Source organism: Monopterus albus, unplaced genomic scaffold (genome assembly GCF_001952655.1).
Source record: "Monopterus albus unplaced genomic scaffold, M_albus_1.0 scaffold102.1, whole genome shotgun sequence".
NCBI classification, from domain to species: Eukaryota; Metazoa; Chordata; class Actinopteri; order Synbranchiformes; family Synbranchidae; genus Monopterus; species Monopterus albus.
The window spans coordinates 517,419-538,518 of record NW_018127982.1 but is presented as its reverse complement, the minus strand read 5'-3'; the positions used below and the strand labels follow the sequence as shown (position 1 = coordinate 538,518).

The 21,100-nt window shown below is 40.4% G+C and overlaps 1 protein-coding gene across 1 annotated transcript; it reads right to left on the bottom strand.

The window, feature by feature from the left end:
- Positions 1-1,165: 1,165 nt before the first annotated feature.
- Positions 1,166-5,931, bottom strand: nefma (neurofilament medium chain a). The gene is given in 5 exon segments (XM_020609881.1): positions 1,166-2,605; positions 2,608-3,572; positions 3,699-3,823; positions 4,673-5,654; positions 5,686-5,931. Coding segments are annotated over 5 exon segments (2,733 nt in total). The 5' UTR covers positions 5,757-5,931; the 3' UTR covers positions 1,166-2,015.
- Positions 5,932-21,100: the final 15,169 nt, after the last annotated feature.

Here is a 21,100-nt window from a genome sequence, read left to right as displayed (position 1 = left end):
CCACTAGCAGATACATTATATATGAGTAGAGAATTGCATTGGGCTACTTGTCAGTTAAGCAAATTTATTTCGGACTCCACATGCGTGTCTTCAGCCCCAGTCATTTATCAGACTTCTTGTAGCTCCCACTGAAGGCACAGAACACTTTATATGTTTTTCACATAGTACTACTACCTTTACCATTAATATGTAACCTCTGTTTAACAGTGGCCACTGTGGCACAAATAGCACTTAAAGGATAATAGTAAATGCTAAAGCATAGTGTAACAGTATGAAGAACAGTCATGAAGTCAGTAGCTCAGAAATCTCAGTTACATGACAAAATTCATCCAATTCATATCACTGTCAGAAAGGCAAATAACAGCAGCAAAAACTCTAATACTACTACTACTACATGCTTTTACTAAGGGTGAGCAGTGTAATTTCTAATGTGACAGTGTGTTCTGTTTTTCATTACTTTGTTAACATGAAATATAAAAACCGGCACCATTATAAACTACTTATATTTTGATACAAGATGACCTGCAGCATTGCACTTACTAACTAGTGGTAAATGTTTTCAATCTGTTTCAGAAGTACAACATCTGTAATCTTCCCTAATGTGATCCACACAGACACACACAGGGATACACATTTTCCTCTGACACCTGGTATCATGCAGCAGCTGCTCTGTTTCTTTTGGTGATATGAGTAGACAGCCTGCAGCAGCAGCAGATTGACTGCATTAGGTGGACTATACTGCCCCAGTGATGGGTTTAAAAAAAACTGATGATAAAAATTTGTAGACATGGATGCAGTCCTATTTCTTTTCTTCCACCCTTTGAGTGATAACATCTATTATCACTCTGTGGGTTTAAATCGCTGCTGAATGACCAAAACAGAGCCACATACCTAGAATTTCATGGCATCCTAAATCAGAAGCACATTCAAGGGAGTATAAGAACTGTATAAATTAGATTTGAAATAATCTTTTCTTTTTTAAGTTTAACAAATATGCATTTATTGTAAAGCTCTTCGCTGCCAGCTGATTGAAATAGTAGACACCTGTATATATAATTGAACTGCACACAATATGAAATAACAAGAGACATCATTTTTACTCCATTATGACATTTATTGAGCAAATGCTGCTGGGAAATCATTCATGATGAGTAAACACATTGGATTGCAAACAGTAGCACCTCATTTATATCTGTATTTAAATTCAAGTCCATCCTATGCATACTGTATGTGAATGCATGTATCTGCGCACTTTTTTTTATTTTTTATTTTTTATTTTTTTTGCACTCAGGTAAACATAACAAATGCTGATAAAAGCATGTTTAAGGCTAGGAGTTTCTTCAGGTTTTAAGCTTGAATTTGCTTCGGTTATTGGGTGTATTGTATATGGACGTGTTTATCATGTTACTACCTGCGTCTTTCTTCACTGTACGTTGTGTGTTTGTTGTTAGTTTCTTTTTGGCTCAGTTGATAACTTCATGTGTCATGTAAGGCTTCTTCAGTAGAGCGTTTGTCTATATCGAGGACCCTCCCACCTGCATGTCCTCCTCTTTTTACTTAAACAAAAAAAAATATCCTCTCGGGTTTTCTGTCACTCATTTATTCCTTTTAAATATTTACTCTTTTACAGCATATTTCTACCATACACACAGATAAGAGAGGACAGTATTCCCCTCCCCTGAGCTAGCATGCAGAGGCGCCCCACCACCAACTCCTGTGAGCTCACCCATGAACTGCAGAAAGAAAAAGAGGATAAAATGTCTCAGTCACTTGCTCCTGACCGCGTCTGCAGCGAAGCCCATTTAAAGCTTTCACTCAACATGCATTTTTTAAAATTTATAGCATTTAAGTTTTGGCTTCTTTCTATGATTTGTTTTGTATGTTTGAGAGTGATTATCTTTATTACATCGCTCTAGCTGTATGATTTTCTTTGTTATGTTAGTTCTGAGTTGATTGCTTTTCTTTTTGTCCTGGCCCTTGCCCCTCCTTCTCTGGATCATCTGTCTGGAGTCTGCTCAGTCGCCGTCTGTCACCTGCTTGATGGACTGGGTGGAGTGCTTCTCCATCTTCTTGGTGGACACCAGCTTCTCCTGCTGCACCTCCTCCGACTCTTTCACCGTCTCGGTCACAGTGATAGATTTGGTAACGCGCTGAGATCCGTCCTCTCCGGTGGTGATGGTCTCCACGGTCTTGGTGATCACCACTTTCTGGCTGCCATCTTCCTTAACAGGGCTCTCATCCACACCATTAGCAATCACATCATCTTCTTTCCCCTCATCCTTCTTGCCCTTCTCTTCTGGGCTGCTCTTGTCTATATCGCCATTCATGGCCACATCCTTCTTTTCTACCTTCTTGTCTTCTGATGAGCCACTGTCTTTCTCTGAGGTCTCATCAGCAGCCTTAGGAGCATCAGGTTTGGCGGTCTTTGTTTTGGGGGATTCAGCTTTTGGGGATTCTGATTTCGGAGACTCGGCCTTCGGGGAGCTAGGTTTGGGGGATTCAGCCTTTGGTGAGCCCTCCTTGGGAGATTCAGATTTAGGAGATGCAAGTTTAGGTGATTCAGATTTAGGAGATGTAGGTTTAGGTGATTCAGACTTAGGAGAGGTTTAGGTGATTCAGACTTAGGAGATGCAGGTTTAGGTGATTCAGACTTAGGAGATGCAGGTTTAGGTGATTCAGACTTGGGGGATTCTGGTTTTGATGCCTCTGTTTTGGCAGTCTCTTCCTTCTTGGCCTCAGGCTTTGCAGCTTCTGTTTTTGGAGCTTCTTTCTTGGCTTCAACTTTTTCTGAACTGTCATCTGCTTTCTCTTCTTTCACCTTCTTTTCATCTTCCTTTTTGTCTTTGTCTACATCCTCTTTTTCCTCTTTCTCATCTCCACTTTTGGATCCTTTGTCACTGGCTGCATCTTCATCCTGATCACCACCTTCTTCAGCTCCAGCTTCGTCAGCTGCTTCCTCCTCTCCCCCACTGCCTTCTTTGTCTTCGGCCTTCTCTTTGTCAGGAGAGGCTTTAGACACAGGAGCTTTGGAGCTCAATACGGTCTCCTGAACTTCCTCCTCTCCTCCCTCTTCTCCTTCTTTATCTTCCTCTGCATCACCCCCCTTTTCTCCCTCATCCTCCCCTTCACCTTCCTCTTCTTTCTCTTCCTCCTCACCACCTTCTCCCTCCCCATCACCACTTTTTCCCTCCTCCTCCTCTTCCTCTTCCTCCTTAGTGGGTGCACTAGAGCTAACTTTGGCTTCAGTAGCAGCAACAACTTCCTCCTCCTCTCCACCTTCTTCTCCCTCACCCTCTGCTTCCTCACCCTCTCCTTCTTCCCCCACCTTCTCCTGTCCCTCCTCTCCACCCTCTTCAAGTGTGGCAGACAGCTCATGTGCAATTTCTGCCAGGGCCTCGTCAATATCAGACTTGTCATCCTCCACCCTCGTCTCCTCAATGATCTCCTCCACAAACTTGTGCTGCACCTTAAGCTTCGGAGCCTCTGACTTAGGCTTTGAAATTTTGGTGGAGGTGACCGTCTGGCGATAAGGGAAAGTGCTGAAGTGGGTCTCTTCACCCTCTAGGAGTTTCCTGTTGAGACAAGAAATACATGATACATTAAAATCTTCTTATGATACAGATAAGAAATGCTGTAAAATCACTGTACATGCTGTTCCTAAACTACTTTTCACATGTCAGATCTACATCAGTATATACCTATATGCAGCAATCTCAATGTCCAGGGCCATCTTGACATTGAGCAGGTCCTGATACTCGCGCAGGTGACGAGCCATTTCCCATTTGGTGCTCTTGAGCTCATTATCCAGCTGGTGAATTGTCTCCTAAATGAACACAAAGCAAAGATATTATAAGGTTGATTACATGCAGCAAAACTGTATCCAGGTTCAAATTATACAGCTTTCAAAATCACTGACACATGGAAACTTTTACAGACTTTCAAATAATTTATAATTTTAATCATTTAATCAATTCATCCCCTGTTAGCTGAACCCTTCTTTGTTCTCTTCGCACATTCTGTAGGCTCTGTCTGTCTATTAAAATATTCTGACGCAATACAGTATCGTAAATGTGTTGAATGGCTTTTTCAAGGGCAGCCTTCACACTCTGTCATTACGCCCCCACCCGCGCTCCACAGTCTCAGTGGTGTGATGTAAGAGCCGAGCCAATGAAGGCATCGACCCATGCCTCTGACTCAGCATAACAGAGAGAGAGAGAGAGAGAGAGAGTCTGCTGCAGTGTTTCCCTTCAGCAGCTTCCTGACGCTCGTAAATCTCTCAAGCCTGCGAAAAAAAAGTCAGCCCTAAGTGAATGTACGCGCACTGACGCGCATAAGGCAATCATTACGCTGCAGAAAAGGTTTTAACACGCGTGATTTAGGAAGAAGATGTGATTTGTTTGAATATACCTGTAATTAAGGATGTTTCTATTTTTGAGTCCAAATGAAATAACAACTGCGTCAGTTATAAAAGCATGAACTCTTAACTTTATCTCTTCATTATCACTATGGCGAACCAAACCTAGATTATTACATTGTGAACTCACAAAAATATTTGTTCAGTTGCAAAACATCAATAAGTAGCTTGGCTGTCCTTTAACAGTCTATTCAAACGATATAACCACTTCTTTACGCACGGCTGTGTGGCTACCTAGGAGCTGTTTCCCTACTGTACCTGTAGGCTGGCCAGGTCGCTGTTGTGGCGGTCCTCGATGTCATTCAGCTGTCTCTCCAGTGACTCTCTTGTACCGCGGACGGACTCCAACTCCACGGTCTTGGACTGCAGCTGACGACGGTAGTCGGATATTTCGTCCCGCGCGGACTTTATGGCGTCTTTGTTCTGCTCGGCAGCCTCGGTGAGCTTGGCGTAGCGGCACATGAACCAGTTCTCCACCTGCTGCAGGTTCTGATTGGAGTGGCCCTCCAGCTCGCAGCGGATCTCCCTCAGAGCCTCGGTGATGTCTGCCTTCTGGAGTTCTTTCCTCTCCACTGTCACCTGAGACGCCTGAATCTGGGCAATGAGGTCGCTCACCTCTTCCTCGTGGTTGTTACGGATGAAGGCGACCTCATCCTGCAGCGACTGAACTTTCTTCTCCAACTCAGACTTCACCAACTCCGAGTCCTTCGTGTCCTTCTTCAGGACACGGATTATGGCCTCTGTCTCCTCCCGGATGCGAGCTTCTTCGTCAAAGCGGTCCCTTAGCCGCTGGATGTCCTCCTCAATGTGGTCGGTACTGAGCTGAATTTGTGCCTTGTCATGGTGTATCTGCTCCAGCACCGAGCGCAGCTCCTGCAGCTCCTGGTCATAGAGGTCGCCCAGCTGGGAGCGCGACACCTGCTTCTGCCGCAGTGCCTGGATCTCTGCCTCGATCTGCTTGTTCTGCTGTTCCAGGTAGTGCACTTTGTCAATGTAAACAGCAAACCGGTCGTTGAGTCCTTGAAGTTGCTCTTTCTCATTAGATCGCTTGTAGTCACCGTTCAGGATGGAGGTTTGACAATAATCAACGCTGTCGGCGGAGCTGAGCACAGTTGAACTGTAAGCTCGGGATACTGGTACATTAACGCTCCTCTTGTAAGCTGGGGTCATGGTGGAGACGGGGCTTGCCCGCGACCAAGACTGGGAGCGATAGCCGCTGGAGGGGGGGGGGCGCGGGTTTTTTTTGGGGGGTGCCCCCGGGGGGGTTTTAGCCGTAGCTGGTCGTCCTAGTATCCATAACACGCCTAAAGGGGCTTCCTAATGTGTCCACCGGGTAACTCATCCGGCCAGACTACCTTAGGGAATGTGGCGCAGGAATGAAAGAAGACAGTACTGGACCTGGAGCCGTGCTGCGAGTGTGTATGTGGGTGTATGTGTGTTATGTGTATGTGTGTGTGCAGGTGAGGGGTGTATGGCTCTCACAGCAACTGAGACCTCCTCTGTCTGCTCCTTATATATCTTAGGCTCTGCCGCTAACAAGGCGAGTCCAAGCAGCTTTGTTTTGTCCACTGATCGAAGGGAGGGGAGGGAACACTCCCCTCTGCCTGTCTGCCAGTGGTCCGGGGTCCCTTTCACTCTGAACCACGTGGGCTAAGGAGCTACGTGGGTGTTCGTTTTAGTTAGTTAGCTAAGTAGATAGATAGATAGATATTCACCATTATGAATAAACTGACTAAGATATTAACTTGGCGTGACTTAGAGTAGCCTGTGTTCTGGGAAAATCATAGGACCTCAGATCTGGTTCTGTATTTTCAGCACCACGGATAGCGACCAGACGAACAGCAGTCAGTTGTTTCCTGGCCATAAAGTGACTGCAGCTAAACTTTTTTCTTCCTTCAGCTGCTCCCTATTAGGGGTTTCACTTGATAGGCATATTTGATCTGGAACAGTTTTTATACTAGATGCCCTTGTGGATGCAAGTTTGAACCTGGTTCTTGCTGTAAGGCAACAGTACTAACCACTGCACCACCATGCTGCCCAAAATTTAAAAGTTGTATATATTTTGATTTATATAACTTAATATAACTCAGTGCCATTGACTCATTTCTGAGCTTTTAACCCAAACCTCATAAGATGAAGTTTAGATTAAGATGCTTTGTGAAACTCAGCTAAAATGCCTGTTGAGTTTGTCATCTCACAACAGAGTCTTACAATCACATGTACAAACCTTTATTCATTTGATATAAATCAGTGAAACCTAAAAGGTCAAACACTGATCTGCAACACTTAAGTTTCTGCAAAATGTAATCTCTCCAATGCCTAACTTGTACATGTTAAAAGACTGTTAAGGGAGTAATTTGTACAGTCTACATGTTGTGCTGATGTTTCCATCTACAAATTGTTGTAACACATACATAATAATACATTTTCTAAAATATTCTGATATATGGAGCAACACATTTGCAGTACATGCAAAGTATGTTTTTGTAGCATCCTTACTATATTACATGCAAAGCTGCATGAGATATGTGTCTTATCCATCTTAATGCTGAGACATTTCCCCTGAACAGTGAGCGGTTACTGTGGGCTGCCAGTCCAGTGACTTGGCCTCACATACAGGCTGCTGATGTCCTGTCAATCTAGATGCTTCACTGTAATCTTAGGTCAGTCCAGTCAGTCCAAAATAATTAGCTGTTATTGGAGGTGATGCACCAAAAACACCTGCATCAGTGGTTTTTGAAGATGCATTTCATTCTGTCAAAATCATCCGCACACTCCTCTACAAGTGCTGCCATATTGTTTAAGTCCTGTAATCTGAACCTTCCCATGTTGTTTTTTATACTAGTCAAATGACTAATCATGCACTTTGAACTAAATTCCTAAAAAATATGAACCAGTATATGACTATTTTAGAACTTCTGTCAAGTATTCCCTTTAAAATTCAGCTAGTTTTGAATCTAGAATGTCAGCAGACAACTTATTCTGCTTTTCAACATTGAATTAGACATTTGGCACAAATCGGCTGTCGACATTTTTCTTGCCCCTGTCATTGGCTTTCCACTGCAAGCTTTAGTCAAAGTGAGCTAATGCATCAAGCATGGCCAATTTTAGATTGCTCCAGAGACAGAAAGGCAGAGAGAGAGAGAACAGAGAGAGCTAGACAGCAAGGGAGGCAGACGAGCACAATGACTTTCTCCTTTTGTGCATGTGTGTGTATGTGTTCACCTATTTTAAGCACTAATATGTATTATAGATGATAATAGTCCACAGTCTCCTCTGTTGCTGATGTTAGTGTCCTTGACCACTGTCCCATGACTCTCACTTCAGGCCTTCATGCTGGTTACAGGATTTCAAATGCATATTTATTGTTATTGTCTATTCTTGGAACCTCGAGGTGCTTTTGGACAGTGGTGCTGTGATGTACCAGCAGTGATGATATGTGGGATGGGCAAAAACAGGGGAGTCTTTCAACATCAGCACTGGGTTCCAGCGCACTGCAGAAGGGTTGGAGAGGATTCAAATGGCACTGCAGCAGACAAGCCCATCCCAGTCTGCCTTCAGTCTCTCCCTCTATTCAACCTACTGAAACTAGTCCACAGAGGTTGAAAGAATCCATTCCCCTTGGGCATCTTTACATTAGGTGACATATTGCTGAGGCATGTTGCAGAAAATGCAAGGACAACATGACCTTTTATTCAGCTGATACTGCTGAGTAGCACATATTGTATAAATAGCAGTGGTGCAATTTAATTATTATATGATAATGGCCCATTTAGTTACTTGCAACCACTGGCCAAAAATGTCAAGGCCATTTCAGAAACACTGCAGTCCTGGGTCAAGTCCCTCAGTGTAACATTTGTAGCTCATGTACAGTATATTCTCAGCAAGTTTATAGGCTAAAACCTTTGCAAACCAACAGCCACTGTGAAAGGATAACACCTGCAAACTGGCTTAGTGATACCAGGTATACAGTGATAGCAGTAACTTCAGCATAAATTAGCCACCATAAGGTTCTGGTCAAGTATGTTTGTAGTATACGTACAAGTTATTGGTCAAGTATACATATAGTATATATACAAACTTGTGACAAATTAAAGTAAAACATGAGTAAATGAGTTCTCTCTTTCATCCATGGGGCATGAGGGGTCAAATGAATAGTCTGATGATTATGATTATGACATATGCTATGATTTTTGCAGACACCAGATTTCAACAAGTTGAACAGCTATGGGAGATTTTGGTGCGTAGAAGCTGTTCTGTTAGCATGTGGTGGCCCAACACTTTACAATATGTTAGCTTTTCCTTTAATATGTCACCTGTCTGTATATGTAGTATGCATTTGCTAAAATAAAGTTTTGAATGCAGTACCTGGAGTATTCTAAGGGTCAAATACTGATGTGATGTGTCATAAAAAATAACACAACTGCCAGTTGCCATGCTGTCCCTTATATATTCACGAGGACACACAGGGGATGTCATGAGCCATTGGAGAGAAACAATGATATTCAGATATAGAGAGACACAAACTCAGAGACCTTTAATTTATCTTGATGTTGCTCAACCCTGAACCTATATACAGTATGTGTAAGTGTGTAAGTTCAGACAATCAATGAACCCTGTCACTGGCAAGTGCCAGTGTACATGTTTTATAGTTTTCACAATTTTAGTTTAAATGCAAATAATGATATTTAGTCAAAAGTATGTGGATGGCCAAGTGGGAGAAACATTTCTTAACCCCAAATATCACTGACTGCATAAAGTTTAAAATGTCCTTGATTTGTTGTTAGTAAGGGGCCCAGCAGAAACACAAATATCAGCTTATCTATTTGCACAAATTTACAGTACTGAATGGGTCTCATCACACTGAGTATCTTTCTTTCATGTATGTTACTAGCTTAGCATAGTTTGAGAGGGACATAGAGGACAGCTGTATTGGATGCAGGTTGCCAGACAGAATGACTTGACATTTTAGCCAGCATAAATACTGAGCTGCTCAGGACACCATTTTGAACAGGCTGCCTGTCCTTCCTTCCTTCCTTCCGTCCTTTCTTTTTTTCTTTCTTTCTTTCTTTCCTTCTTCCTTCCTTCCTTTCTTTCTTTCTTTCTTTCTTTCTTTCCTTCTTTCTTTCTTTCTTTCTTTCTTTCCTTCTTTCTTTCTTTCTTTCTTTCTTTCTACTACATGGTTATCTTTGTTTCTAAATCATGCTCTTCTTTTCATCTGCTCCCAGCTCCTCTGACTTTCTTCCTTCCTCCCTCTGTCTGGTTCACATCCTCTTAGTCATCATAACAGTTGCCTTATCTTGCTCATTTTGATAACATTATTACTTTTTATTCTACAACACCAGCATCCATCTGATATGCCTGGTATCATTTACCTTCATTTAACCACAAGCAGTTGTCATGGGGGTATCCTCCACAGGACATTTCACATAAGCATGTGGGGTACTAAGGTTGCAGTTGCACCATTACACCTGTGGTAATGTGTGTAATCAGATGTACTGTGTAACAGAAAGGTAGCGTTAAGTTGACCTAAAATGTATTAATTTAAAATTATAGTAAATAATTTAAGTCTTTCTTTAAATGCATTTCAAAAGTCATACTGCATGTTAGCAAAACATTTCATTTAGATGTGTTTAGCTACGTCAAAGTGCATTAGTATGGACATAAGTGCACGGTTCAGATCCTTGTAGACAATATGCGCACGATGTGCCGACTCTGGTAGTCATCAAAATTGCCAAAAGAAAAAACAAAAACAAAAAAAAAAACTGTTGGACAAACTCATAAGGTTTTTCAGAAAAACAGAGTCCACTGAGTCATTGCTGATTTGTTAGGCAATCTAACATCTGTAATTGACCTTAAGACTTCAGACTGCAAATTCCACAAAGGTCAAAAGCTTTGTTGGTTCTGGAAATGGATGGGTGAGAGGTGTAAGGTTGAGGGGATGAGATGTTGAGGTATGCAGGGTGTGACAGGCTGTAGCTGGCAAAATGGGGTGATGTTAGTGGGAGGTCTGAAGACAATGATGATGTCATTTATAGTGGTAGGGTAAAAAAGAGCAACAAGAGTGGTGGGGGTGTGAATAGGAGTAGAGAACGGGAGGGGTTCTGCAGTTTATCTGCAATGCATCAGTAGCTCTCTCTCTCTCTCTCTCTCTCTCTCCCCCCTCTCTCATTGTGTATGCATGTGTATAGACAGCGTCTTTTCTTGTAGGTTACTCTCTGTGGACAGCTAAGTAGTCACAGAAATAAAACTATTCTACATTCTCCTTGGACAGGAGTAATGGCTGCCAAAAACTCAAGAGATAGTTGTGACCCACACACTCCTCCATTACAACACATTATACAAAAAGAAGCTATAAGATCCAACTTACAGTCTGACGGATATTGGTAGTAACAAACTTGATAATTTGTCTTTAGGATATTTGTATATTCAATTCATATGCAGGGGTCAATAATGGCAATAATTTAGAAACAAGACTGACTTTAGGTTGAAGATGCACAAACACACAAACCACTTGTGCCTTTGTAAAGTTTAGAAATACCACCTGGGGGTGTTATGAGCCGTTCACACCTGTCAGTGAGCGAACAAGAAAGAGGCGGACCCAGGTAGCCGACTTCGGTGCAAGCAGTGATTTTATTATGTACAGTGATGATGAGAGTAACAATACGCAGGGGGAAATAGTGCGTAGTCCTGTCGATGAGTAGTAGCCGGGTGTTTGACCAACAACAGGAGGCGAGGAGATGGAGAGCTGGGCCGAGCTGCGTAGGCTGGGTCACTCCTGGGCTGGTCGGTGGTGATGGTGGCTACTGAAGGTAGAGACAGAGAGATGAAGGCAATAGTAGAACAGATAGGTGACTGAGCATTGACCTGCCTGGGAGGAGAGAGTGGAGCCACGGTCGGAACAGTCCTTCAGGGAAACACAAAACAGTAGTTGGCTAGGGGATAAATACATACAAAAACAATGACAACGCACGGAGTAAAGTTGGCCTAGTGACTAGAAAGAACTGGCAAGTGACTGAGGAGTGAAACCGGGTAATATAGTGAGTGACCTAATCAAGTGCAGCTGGTGATAAGGGAGTGAGGAACAGGTGAACGTGATTAGTGTTAATGGGCAAGAGACAGTAGGAAAGGTGAGGGAGGCCAGAGCGGCTGAGCAAACCTGAGGGGGACATAAGAACAAGTTATATCTTTCACTTCCTCAGCAAGGGAGATATCAAGTTTTCAATAAAATGTCATTAGTAGTTTCAGTCTCTCGCCTAATGATGTTATGCACAAAAATATTTTGCAGCTTCCTGAGTAGATGCAAACCAATTTAAATCACATAGATGTGCTCACATTCTTTATATTCCACCAAACTTGTGTCCCAGCGTGGCCCTACAAAAGGGGGCAGGCAAACCTAATGAAAAACATATTTCATGTTGATTAACCAGTGATTTAAAATATATTGTTGTGTGCATTTTATGCCACATTTGGTGCAAAAGATAAATGATTCTGAGTGTAGTCAAACTGCTCATTCATACCCTGTATCATGATAACATTGACTCTCTCCTCAATCATCCACTTAAATCAAAAATTTGGCAGTATGGTTAGTGTGACCTTGACCTTCATCTGCAAGAATTATAACAGCTTTGTCCTTAATATTATAAATATTTATTGTCATTGGTATTGCATTGTGTTTTAATTGGCTTATTTAGGAGGTCAGTGGACTGATGAAGTTTCACATTTTAGTTCATTAACTAGAAATGTTATAATCCTGCTTAAAAAAATATGGCAGTTTTCTTTTTAATGGGTTATTTGTCAAAGAAACTTCAAATGGCATAAATGATGCGATTTAGAAAATTGCTTGACACTAGAGTAAGTACAGAATATAATGGACAAAGACATTTTAAAAATTCTATGGTCCTTTAAGATTATTAACTATCCTATAAAGTTCACTTCACTCATTATTTATGCTTCTGCATCAGTGATATCTATAGCCGGAGGCATTGTGTTTTCAGGCTGTATGGCCCATTCTTATGAAAGCTAGATTCCAGTAATGTCTTAAGGGAACAGCTCCAAATTTGCTACAAACATCCACTTGGACTTGTGGATGAACTTATTAGATTTTGGTGGTCAAAGGGCACAGTCACTGTATCCTCATGTCTGTTCCATTCCTGTGAATTTGGCTTAAAACCCCAAAGTGGTAATTCGAGTTGTTTCTGTTTCAGTAATGGGCTTGTTTGAATGAAGTGGAACAGCAGTGCAGACTTATAGTATGCACAGAAAGCGATAACCTATAGATAAAACTTCACTGAGTTTTTACTGAAAACACGAGTCAAAAACTCAGTGAAACACACATACACTGCATTTTCAATTCATCTGACTTGATTAGAATAATTTTATAACATATTTGACTTTTTAGAAACATACATTTGTCTGATAATAATATTCTAACAATATATTATCAGAACTTTGCCATGTGCAATAAACTTGAACTATTTACTGTACAGTATGTTTATGGTGTTCTCTTTATCGCTACGTGAGCCCGTGTTATGTCTGAACAATGTGTCAGCATGTATATTGTATAAGTGTCAACTTTGTCAATATGTCCCTGCACCAACTTCATTGAGACAAATTTGTTTACATATGTTGTAGTTTGCAAATAGTGTGAGCTGGTGTGTAAGGAGGAAGACCCTGTAATGTCTTTCTGCTGCAGGAAGCAGTTCCAGATGCGGTCCGTTAGGGTCATTCAGAACAAAAAGGAAGGATCACATAGTGCATTGAACATAGCAATACACAGCATGGCAGTGTTTCCTGTCTTTTTCTTTCTGTCTGGCACATACTGACATTTTCTTGCCTCACAATGAATCTTAAGGTGTTTAAAGCTGAAGTCAGCAGCTTTTTCCTGTCTGGAGGAGGAAGTGACTGATCAGCGAAAGCCAATCTGATTAAACTGAATGAACCCACTCAGTGGGACTAGTGTGACACCTCTATTTAGTTATTTCATCTGTGTCTGTTTTTTTTCTTCTTTCACTGTGTTAATCATTAAAGAGTGTTAATTTTGAAAACACAAACTCTATGACCTTACAGACAACAATCCAGGAACCAGCTGAGTTGACTCTCAGGGTGCCAAATATCTGTGCCATGCACATAATCTATTCATGTCTTTGTCATGAAGTGTGTCTGGCAGTATCGTTACATATCACCCATGATCAGTTTCCTGAGTTATCTACTTCCAGTATCCTGGATCATCCACACTGGTCTGACATAATGGTTTTGGTCTGTAGGCACTCACACTCTCGTCCTCTGCAACCCTCCTCCCTCCATTGCTGCTGTCTCCACCTACATAAAAACAGATTCACCCTCTCTCTCTTTTTATGTCTTTGTCCTCCTCTATCATTTTTTTAGACATTTTAATGCTTTGCCCTCTGTGGATGAGCCATTCACTACCTGTGCTTCAGGAAAAAACTTCACTGCGTATTTTTCTGGTGTACTTGACAAAGGGTGAAATGCAGATTTTGGCTTCTTAATAAATAGAGAAATTGACTGTCTTAATTAATAAACACCAACAGAACATAACAGAAGAAACAAATGTTAATGTTTTTTCAAACATAAGCAAACATGTTGGTTCCTTAAAAATCTTAATGGCCAGTTAACAAGAATGTAATAATTTGACCAAGATGTAATAATGTGACAGTTTTACTGCAGATTTAAATGTGTGATGGTTTTAAAAGAGTTTGTTGAAAATAGTAACATATATCTTTTAGATTTCAGCATTTAATTAGCTTTAACAATGGACTTGGATAGCGCTTCAGTTCTTTTTAATGCTGAGTAGAATACTTTGGAGCTTTCAGAAAAGTTTCGCAGTTGTAAATGCGACTTTGACATGGGGGGGGGGGACAGCTCCATGTAAAGAATGAAGAAAAACAAACATACAAACAAAAAAATAAACAAACAAGTGATCTAGGGAGAATGTTTGCTTAAGAACTGTTTATGTGATGCTGTCTTTTTTTTCTGGAAGAACTCCAATGGAACAACTTTTTATTGTTTTGTTTACACAATTTTCATCTGATTAATGAGCAAGGGAATCTTTGAAAGCCCTACTGACTACATCAAGACAGAAATAAACTGTCTGTAGTACTGAAAGTGGTGTGTTGTATGTGTAGGTCTGGCTATGACAAAGAGGGAATGGGCCTGTATAATAGTTCTGCATCCAGTTATTTAAAGCCGCTCCAGTATTTCTCTTCCACTTGTCGATGAGCTGCTGGAAAGGCAGAGCGAAGTGCAGTTAGAAAAGTGGAGTCATGCTGCAGAGGTTGAGCTGCAGAATCATGATACAGCTGAAAGAGGCAGGGAGGGGGAGGAGAAAGTGAGGAAAACAGGGGTAGATAGAGGGAGAGAGGAAAGGAGAAAGAGAGTGGAAATATATTGAGATTTACTGTGTCTGTGTGTGCTTGTGTTTAAACTGTGCGTGGGTGTTTGGGGGGGGGGTGCTAACCATCCACTGCTTAACTGTATACATTGCTGCAGCATGAGCAGAACTGAAGGGGATGGTCTTTGTCTGTTGAACTGCTGCACTCAATAAGTCATAAATAAATGACTAATACTACATTTTTAAAATCTACAACCACCATGGTTAACATGTGGTCTAATTTAGGTCACTGAATCTCTTTCATTAGGAACAGGGAGAGCATGGTCATCAATGAGGAAAACTACCATGTGATGCAGAGTAGAAATGCATTAAAAGAAAAGAATAAAGTACAATGGATAGAAGGAAGATGGGATGGAGGATGGCTGCTTCCCTAATAGAGATGACTCATTGTTGTTTGAGCCTTGCATCAGCATCATGCTCTAGCTTTGCTCATACATGAAAATGATTGAAGTTTGTGCTTCCCATTTTTTATTTCAAATAAATAAATCCCACTATTGCCATCTGGATCTTTTTGTGAACTTGACCTTTGACCTTTCAGCCTAAATCTAATGACTTCTAGGGTTGGTCCCCACCAATGTCTGTACCAAGTATGCTGATGATCCATCCAGTCATGTGTCTGTAATCCTGATAACCAACCAACACACACACACACACACACACACACACACACCGGGAGCAACTTGTCTTGCTCAAGGACATTTCAACATGTGGACTGGAGAGGCCAGGGATTGAACTGCAGCTCCCCTGGTTAGGAGATGACCCGCTCTACCTCCTAAGCCAAAGCTGCCCCATATGTGTTAATATCTGTATATTTTACTAGTTGCCTGTATACCATGGTGAGCCTGACATTTTCATTGCAATTCTAACCTGAGGCTACAGTAAGCCCAGGTTTAGACCGAGAGATCTCATCAATATTTAAAAAGTACACTCACTAGTAAAGCATGTCTGATGCAGTCACTGCTGAAAACTGAATTTAGAACAATGTCAAAAAAGAGTGGAATAAAGTGTATCATTTTGTTTTAGCTTGTGCTAAGTTGTTGGATATCTATAACTTTAATTCCATGAGTTATTATCAAAATAACTGATGAAATATACAAAACACTTGCCTTATTTTGTTGTAGTAGAAAACGTCATATACAGCATCACATTTCCTGTGTTTGGCATCACTGCCTTGTGGTGGCTACACTGATACAGGCCTGTGTGAAATGGAAGATACTGGAAATAATAACAATAGTTTTATGTATTATACTGTGTTGCCTAAAAATGACCTATTTGTTGCATAAAGAGCAAAACTATTAATTATTAATCTAAACTGTCTTCATTCCTGGCTTTGCTGTTTTTGTACATGCTTGTCTTTTTATCCCTCTCTCACTTGATTGGTATTCCCTCTGTTTCTGTCTTTGTCTCATTTCCTTTAAAAGCAAACACAGCTCCCCTGATAGCAGAAACAGCACCAATATCAATTATTCCCCTTCTCCTGCACCGAATAACCTCGGTGCAAACACAGCACATTTTCCTGGCCTAGAGAGAAAGAGAGAGAAAGAGGGAGGGAAGGGCAGAGGCACATGCATGCATAACATCATTTAGGAGCAAGACTTTAGGATATGCCGGTGATGTTTGACAAAAGTGTGAGCACAAAAAAACAATCATACTTGTTTTCTCATAGTTTTATTTTGAGATATATTCGTTATCTTTGGAACTTGTGAGATCTTGAAAAGTTATGTTAGAAGCAGACTTTAGCAAAGGTAGAGGAAATATACTGTAGGGATGTCTGCATGCATAAATGTAGAATTATCACAATGTAAAAAAAAATCTGTTGCAAGTAAAACAATTGTTATATTTACATGTAATGTTTGTATCTATATGTACAGTTAAAAAAAGTAAAAGTATTCATGTTCAATAGCCTGCCTTTTTATTTTTATGCATGTTATTATTACTGATAATTATATATTTATATTTTATAAGATGACCCTGCATTTTGCATGGTAAAGCTGAGTCCACAGTAACTTTAGTCGTCCAATAAAGTGAAATAAAAAAGTGTAATATTTCTCTCTGAAAGTAAAATATAAAGTAGTATCAAATAAAAGTACCTCAAATTTACTCTTAAGTCCAGTGCTTAAATGTAGTTTCTCATTTTCCGGCACTGAACTAATAACCTCAAATATAACAAATAAACACCTAACTCTAAATCTAAGTTAGCTCCAGCCTAGCCCAGAATTTTCTTAGATCAGCCAAGAACAATTTTGTTTATAAAAAGACAGTTTCATACTTCTTGCTGCCTCTGATAGAAACATATTATGTTTATTAGTCTCTGACTCTCCTCACAACTCCTCCCCTGCACCCCTTATTCTGTTTCCTCCCATCCTCTGCATTTTTCTGCCTCCTTCTATGCTGAGCCAACGCCCAGTTGCTGCAGTGCAGCTCACTTCCCTGTTTCTAAAAACTCTGCCCCCTCCCTTTTCTGATCGGAACACCCTTGCCTCTCTCTCTCTCTCTCTGTCTACTTTGCTTGTCTCTCTGCAGTGAAGCAACGAGGGACAGTGAAGTTTATGTGCCTGTCGCCCACCAGTTCAAAATTGCACTGTAAATTAAGAATGAATGTGCAGTTTGTAGCAATTCACTCTGTCCTGTAGTTGTAAAATTAGTGCCATTTGTTAGTTTATGCAGTAAATACATAAAGCACAAGATGGAAAAAACACAAATAATTCTATTTATTTTTATAACGAACAATGTTCCGGGCAAACCTCTGTAACTTCATATTACTTCTTCCTTCCTCCACTACACTGTTAGAAAAGTTAATGACCCCAAACAGATTCACAAAGATCATCTAAACGAGAGTTTTATTTGTTGAATACTCATTGTCATTCGAGATGTTTTTCTCTGAGGTTTTAATGACCTGAATGAATTTAATAGCTATTAAAGCACTTTATATTTTGTTTTCCCAGAGGAGGTGTTATTGTGATAAAACAGTGTTATGTAAGCCAGTGCTTGGCCTTTAGAAGTAATTGAAAAGTGTGGTGTCATAAAGCTAAGATTACATCTTTTGAGAAGGATGAAGCCATCACACATAGTGCGAAATAAGTTAGGAAGATGTCACTGCTATGAGTTGATAGATGAGCAACAAATATTTCTTTAAAAGGCAGAAAGTCTAGGTCTCATAAAGAAGATTCCCCACATTGCCTGCCATATATGACCAAGGACAACAGAACCAGAGAAACATAACCATGACCAAAGCCTTAATTTTATTTAAAATATGCATATCCGGTCTTATCAGCGTTGTTTCCAGATGTACATAAAAGCTCAACCTGCTCAGCACCAAGCACTGGCTACAGCACTGACACATTTAGCAGCCAGAGAGGCAACTATTTCCCTTAGAAGTTTGTGGAGACCATAAACCGAGCTAAACAATGAGTGACTACTGAACTTTGATTTGTCAGGACACTGTTAGCTACGGTATGCTCATGTTTTGATTTGTCAGGACACTGTTAGCTACGATATACTCATGTTTTATTATTATTATTCAAAGTGATCGTGAGAATTCTTTTGTGATATAACTTTTACATTTTACAGGTTGTGATGTGAAATTAGTGCTTTTCCTTAGCATATCACATACAGTAACCTGCACTGAATATACAGCTGGGGATCTGATTGCTTTTGTAGCTTAGTGGATAGGGTGATGGGGTCCTACCATGTGACTTCCCATTAGATCATGAAATACCCAGTTATATCCATTATATCACATTTAATCATTTCCTGCCCCCTTCCTTCACATCATACACATGGCATCATGTAACAGCATGACATTAAGTGAAGATTACAGGTTCAGTAAATAAAGGCACTTGCCTTATCACACTTTGAGCTGCCATTTGAAGAGGATCAGACATCTGAGATATCACCTAGTGGAAAGTTATTTGCCTGTGCGATTTGCAGAACCACTGCAAAGCATACACATTTATTGTAATGTAACCCTTGTAAAAAAAAAAAATGCACAGGCAATTGATTGCATTGATCGGCAGCAGCATGAGTCTTGCCCTCAAGTATTCCCAAGCTACTCTCTCAGGCCCTGCAAGGTAATCCAAGCCCCACAGGTCAGCGAATTTCCCGACAGTAGGGCGAGGCAGGCAAGGCTGCAGCATCACAGTAATATAGACAAAGTAATTTGGTTCTGGGTTCAGTGGTGATTTTCAAGAGATAATCAACAGTTTTACATATATCTTTTATTTTTTCCTACAAGTTAATGACAGAAACATGGATGCTGTTTGGAGGTGTAACAAGAAGAAATCTAATAACAGTTTCAAAGCTGATAAGCAAGTTGCACCATCATCAGCTGTTGGCTGAAAGGGCTTTGACACTGAAAAAAGTGATATTATAAGTAGTGCAGAACTGCATGCGCACTAGGCTCCTCATCAGCATTTCAGAAAGAGAGAGAAAGTTTGCATCATTCTTCTCCTTGACAGGAAGCTGGTCTGCAGTATTGTGGTGTCTTCTCTTCCACAGGGGTGACTGGGAAAAATCTTTTGGGCGTCTGCCAAGTGCTTCTCAGCCCAAGCACTTTGATTCTCACAGAGTGGGTCCAGCATGCCTAGTTTTAATGATCAGGGGTTCCAAATGGAGGAGCAGTCATGAACAGCATGAGATTAAAAAGAGCAAAGAGATTCTGTGCCTTTTTCTGAAGCCATTTTCTTTGGGGCAGCATAAATTACTCGCAGCAATCAAATTGCTGTGATCCATTCAAATGGATAGGAGTCATTCCAAGAATGTGTTTTAAAGGAATAGTTTGACAGTTTGAAAAATTGGCTTCCTGCTCCAAATTAGATGAGAAGATTAATGTCATTGTCTTATGTGTATGTATGCTTAATATGGAGCTATTGCTAGAAGACTGTTGTGTTATAGCATAAAAGCTGGAACCATGGGGAACAGCTAGTCTGCCCCGTTACAAAGTAAAAACAAGCATTCTGCCAATGGTGAAGGGTAAAGTGGTCATTTACTATATTAACAGTATTTTCAACACTTTATAAGGAAACTAAAACCAATAAAGAATTGCCTCTGCTCATGATCAATCTTGTCAGTCCTGGATTAGCTCAATCCCCTGTGCCATACACCTCTATTGTTGTTCAGAAACAATTAAGAACACATCAGAGACTCACGCCACTACGGTGACATACAAAACACCAGACCCTAATATATGTTAAGAATAACCAAAGCTACTCAAGAAAAATCAATAACTCTATGTTTTTTCTGCACTGCTGAGCATTGCTTAATGCAGAGGCAGCTTAAGATATAATTCTGGATTATACAGTACCTTTAAACAATTGTACTGCCAGCTCTATTAATTCACTACTCCATAAACACAAAAAGGCGTTTGAGTTTACTCAGCAGTTCAGTTACTGCACCATAGCCACTATGGGAAGGTGTGTTTCATTCAAAGGCACAGTATATTAACTACCATGGCCAATCACAGCTAATGGAAAAAACTTATGATGAGATGAAGGGCTGATGCAAAGCACTGCTTTAATGTTTTTAAGTGAATGACACAAGATAACACCCCCACAGCACAGGAAACAAGACAGGAAAAGGGAGAAGAACAAAAAGCAACAACAGAGACTTTCTAAGAAAACACATATCATATTGTTCTTATATTTTGGCAATGACATTAGTGTTGCTGTTGAAAGTGTGCTCCCGTTCCTCGTTAGTACTTTCTCCTCAGTTCCTTGTGTAGCAGATCCATATGTTGAAACTTTGCTGACACCTACAGTTTCAAATCTGTAAGTGTATTGAGTTGTGTGCCAATGTTGGTACTAGTAACAGTGCTGGTATTTCAAGTAACAGTAATACAGGGATTTGTAGTATAGTGATAGTGGTAATAATACCTTTGATAATAAGAAGAAATAAAAAAGGAAGAAGAGAAACTTTCTATTATGAAATGTTAATACAATATTGTCATCTACTGTTTGTGAGGTATAATGCATCCTCTTATAAAGGTTACCATGTTGTTTTCTACATACTGATGTTAGAGTTGTAACTGGAATAAAAGTCTTATCTTGCTGTATGTTTAAATAGATTTAGGTCCTAAAAGTTAAATCACATAGAGTACTGTACATCCACCACTCACACACACTCACACTGTAGATAAACTGCAGTTAAAGGTCTTTCCACTTCAACTCTTCACTTTCTTCCTTACCAAATTGTACATCCTAAAGGTAGGATTTTGACATTATCCCATAATTAAGACTCTTTTGAAAGCGCACTCAATTAATTAATAGTTTGATGCACTG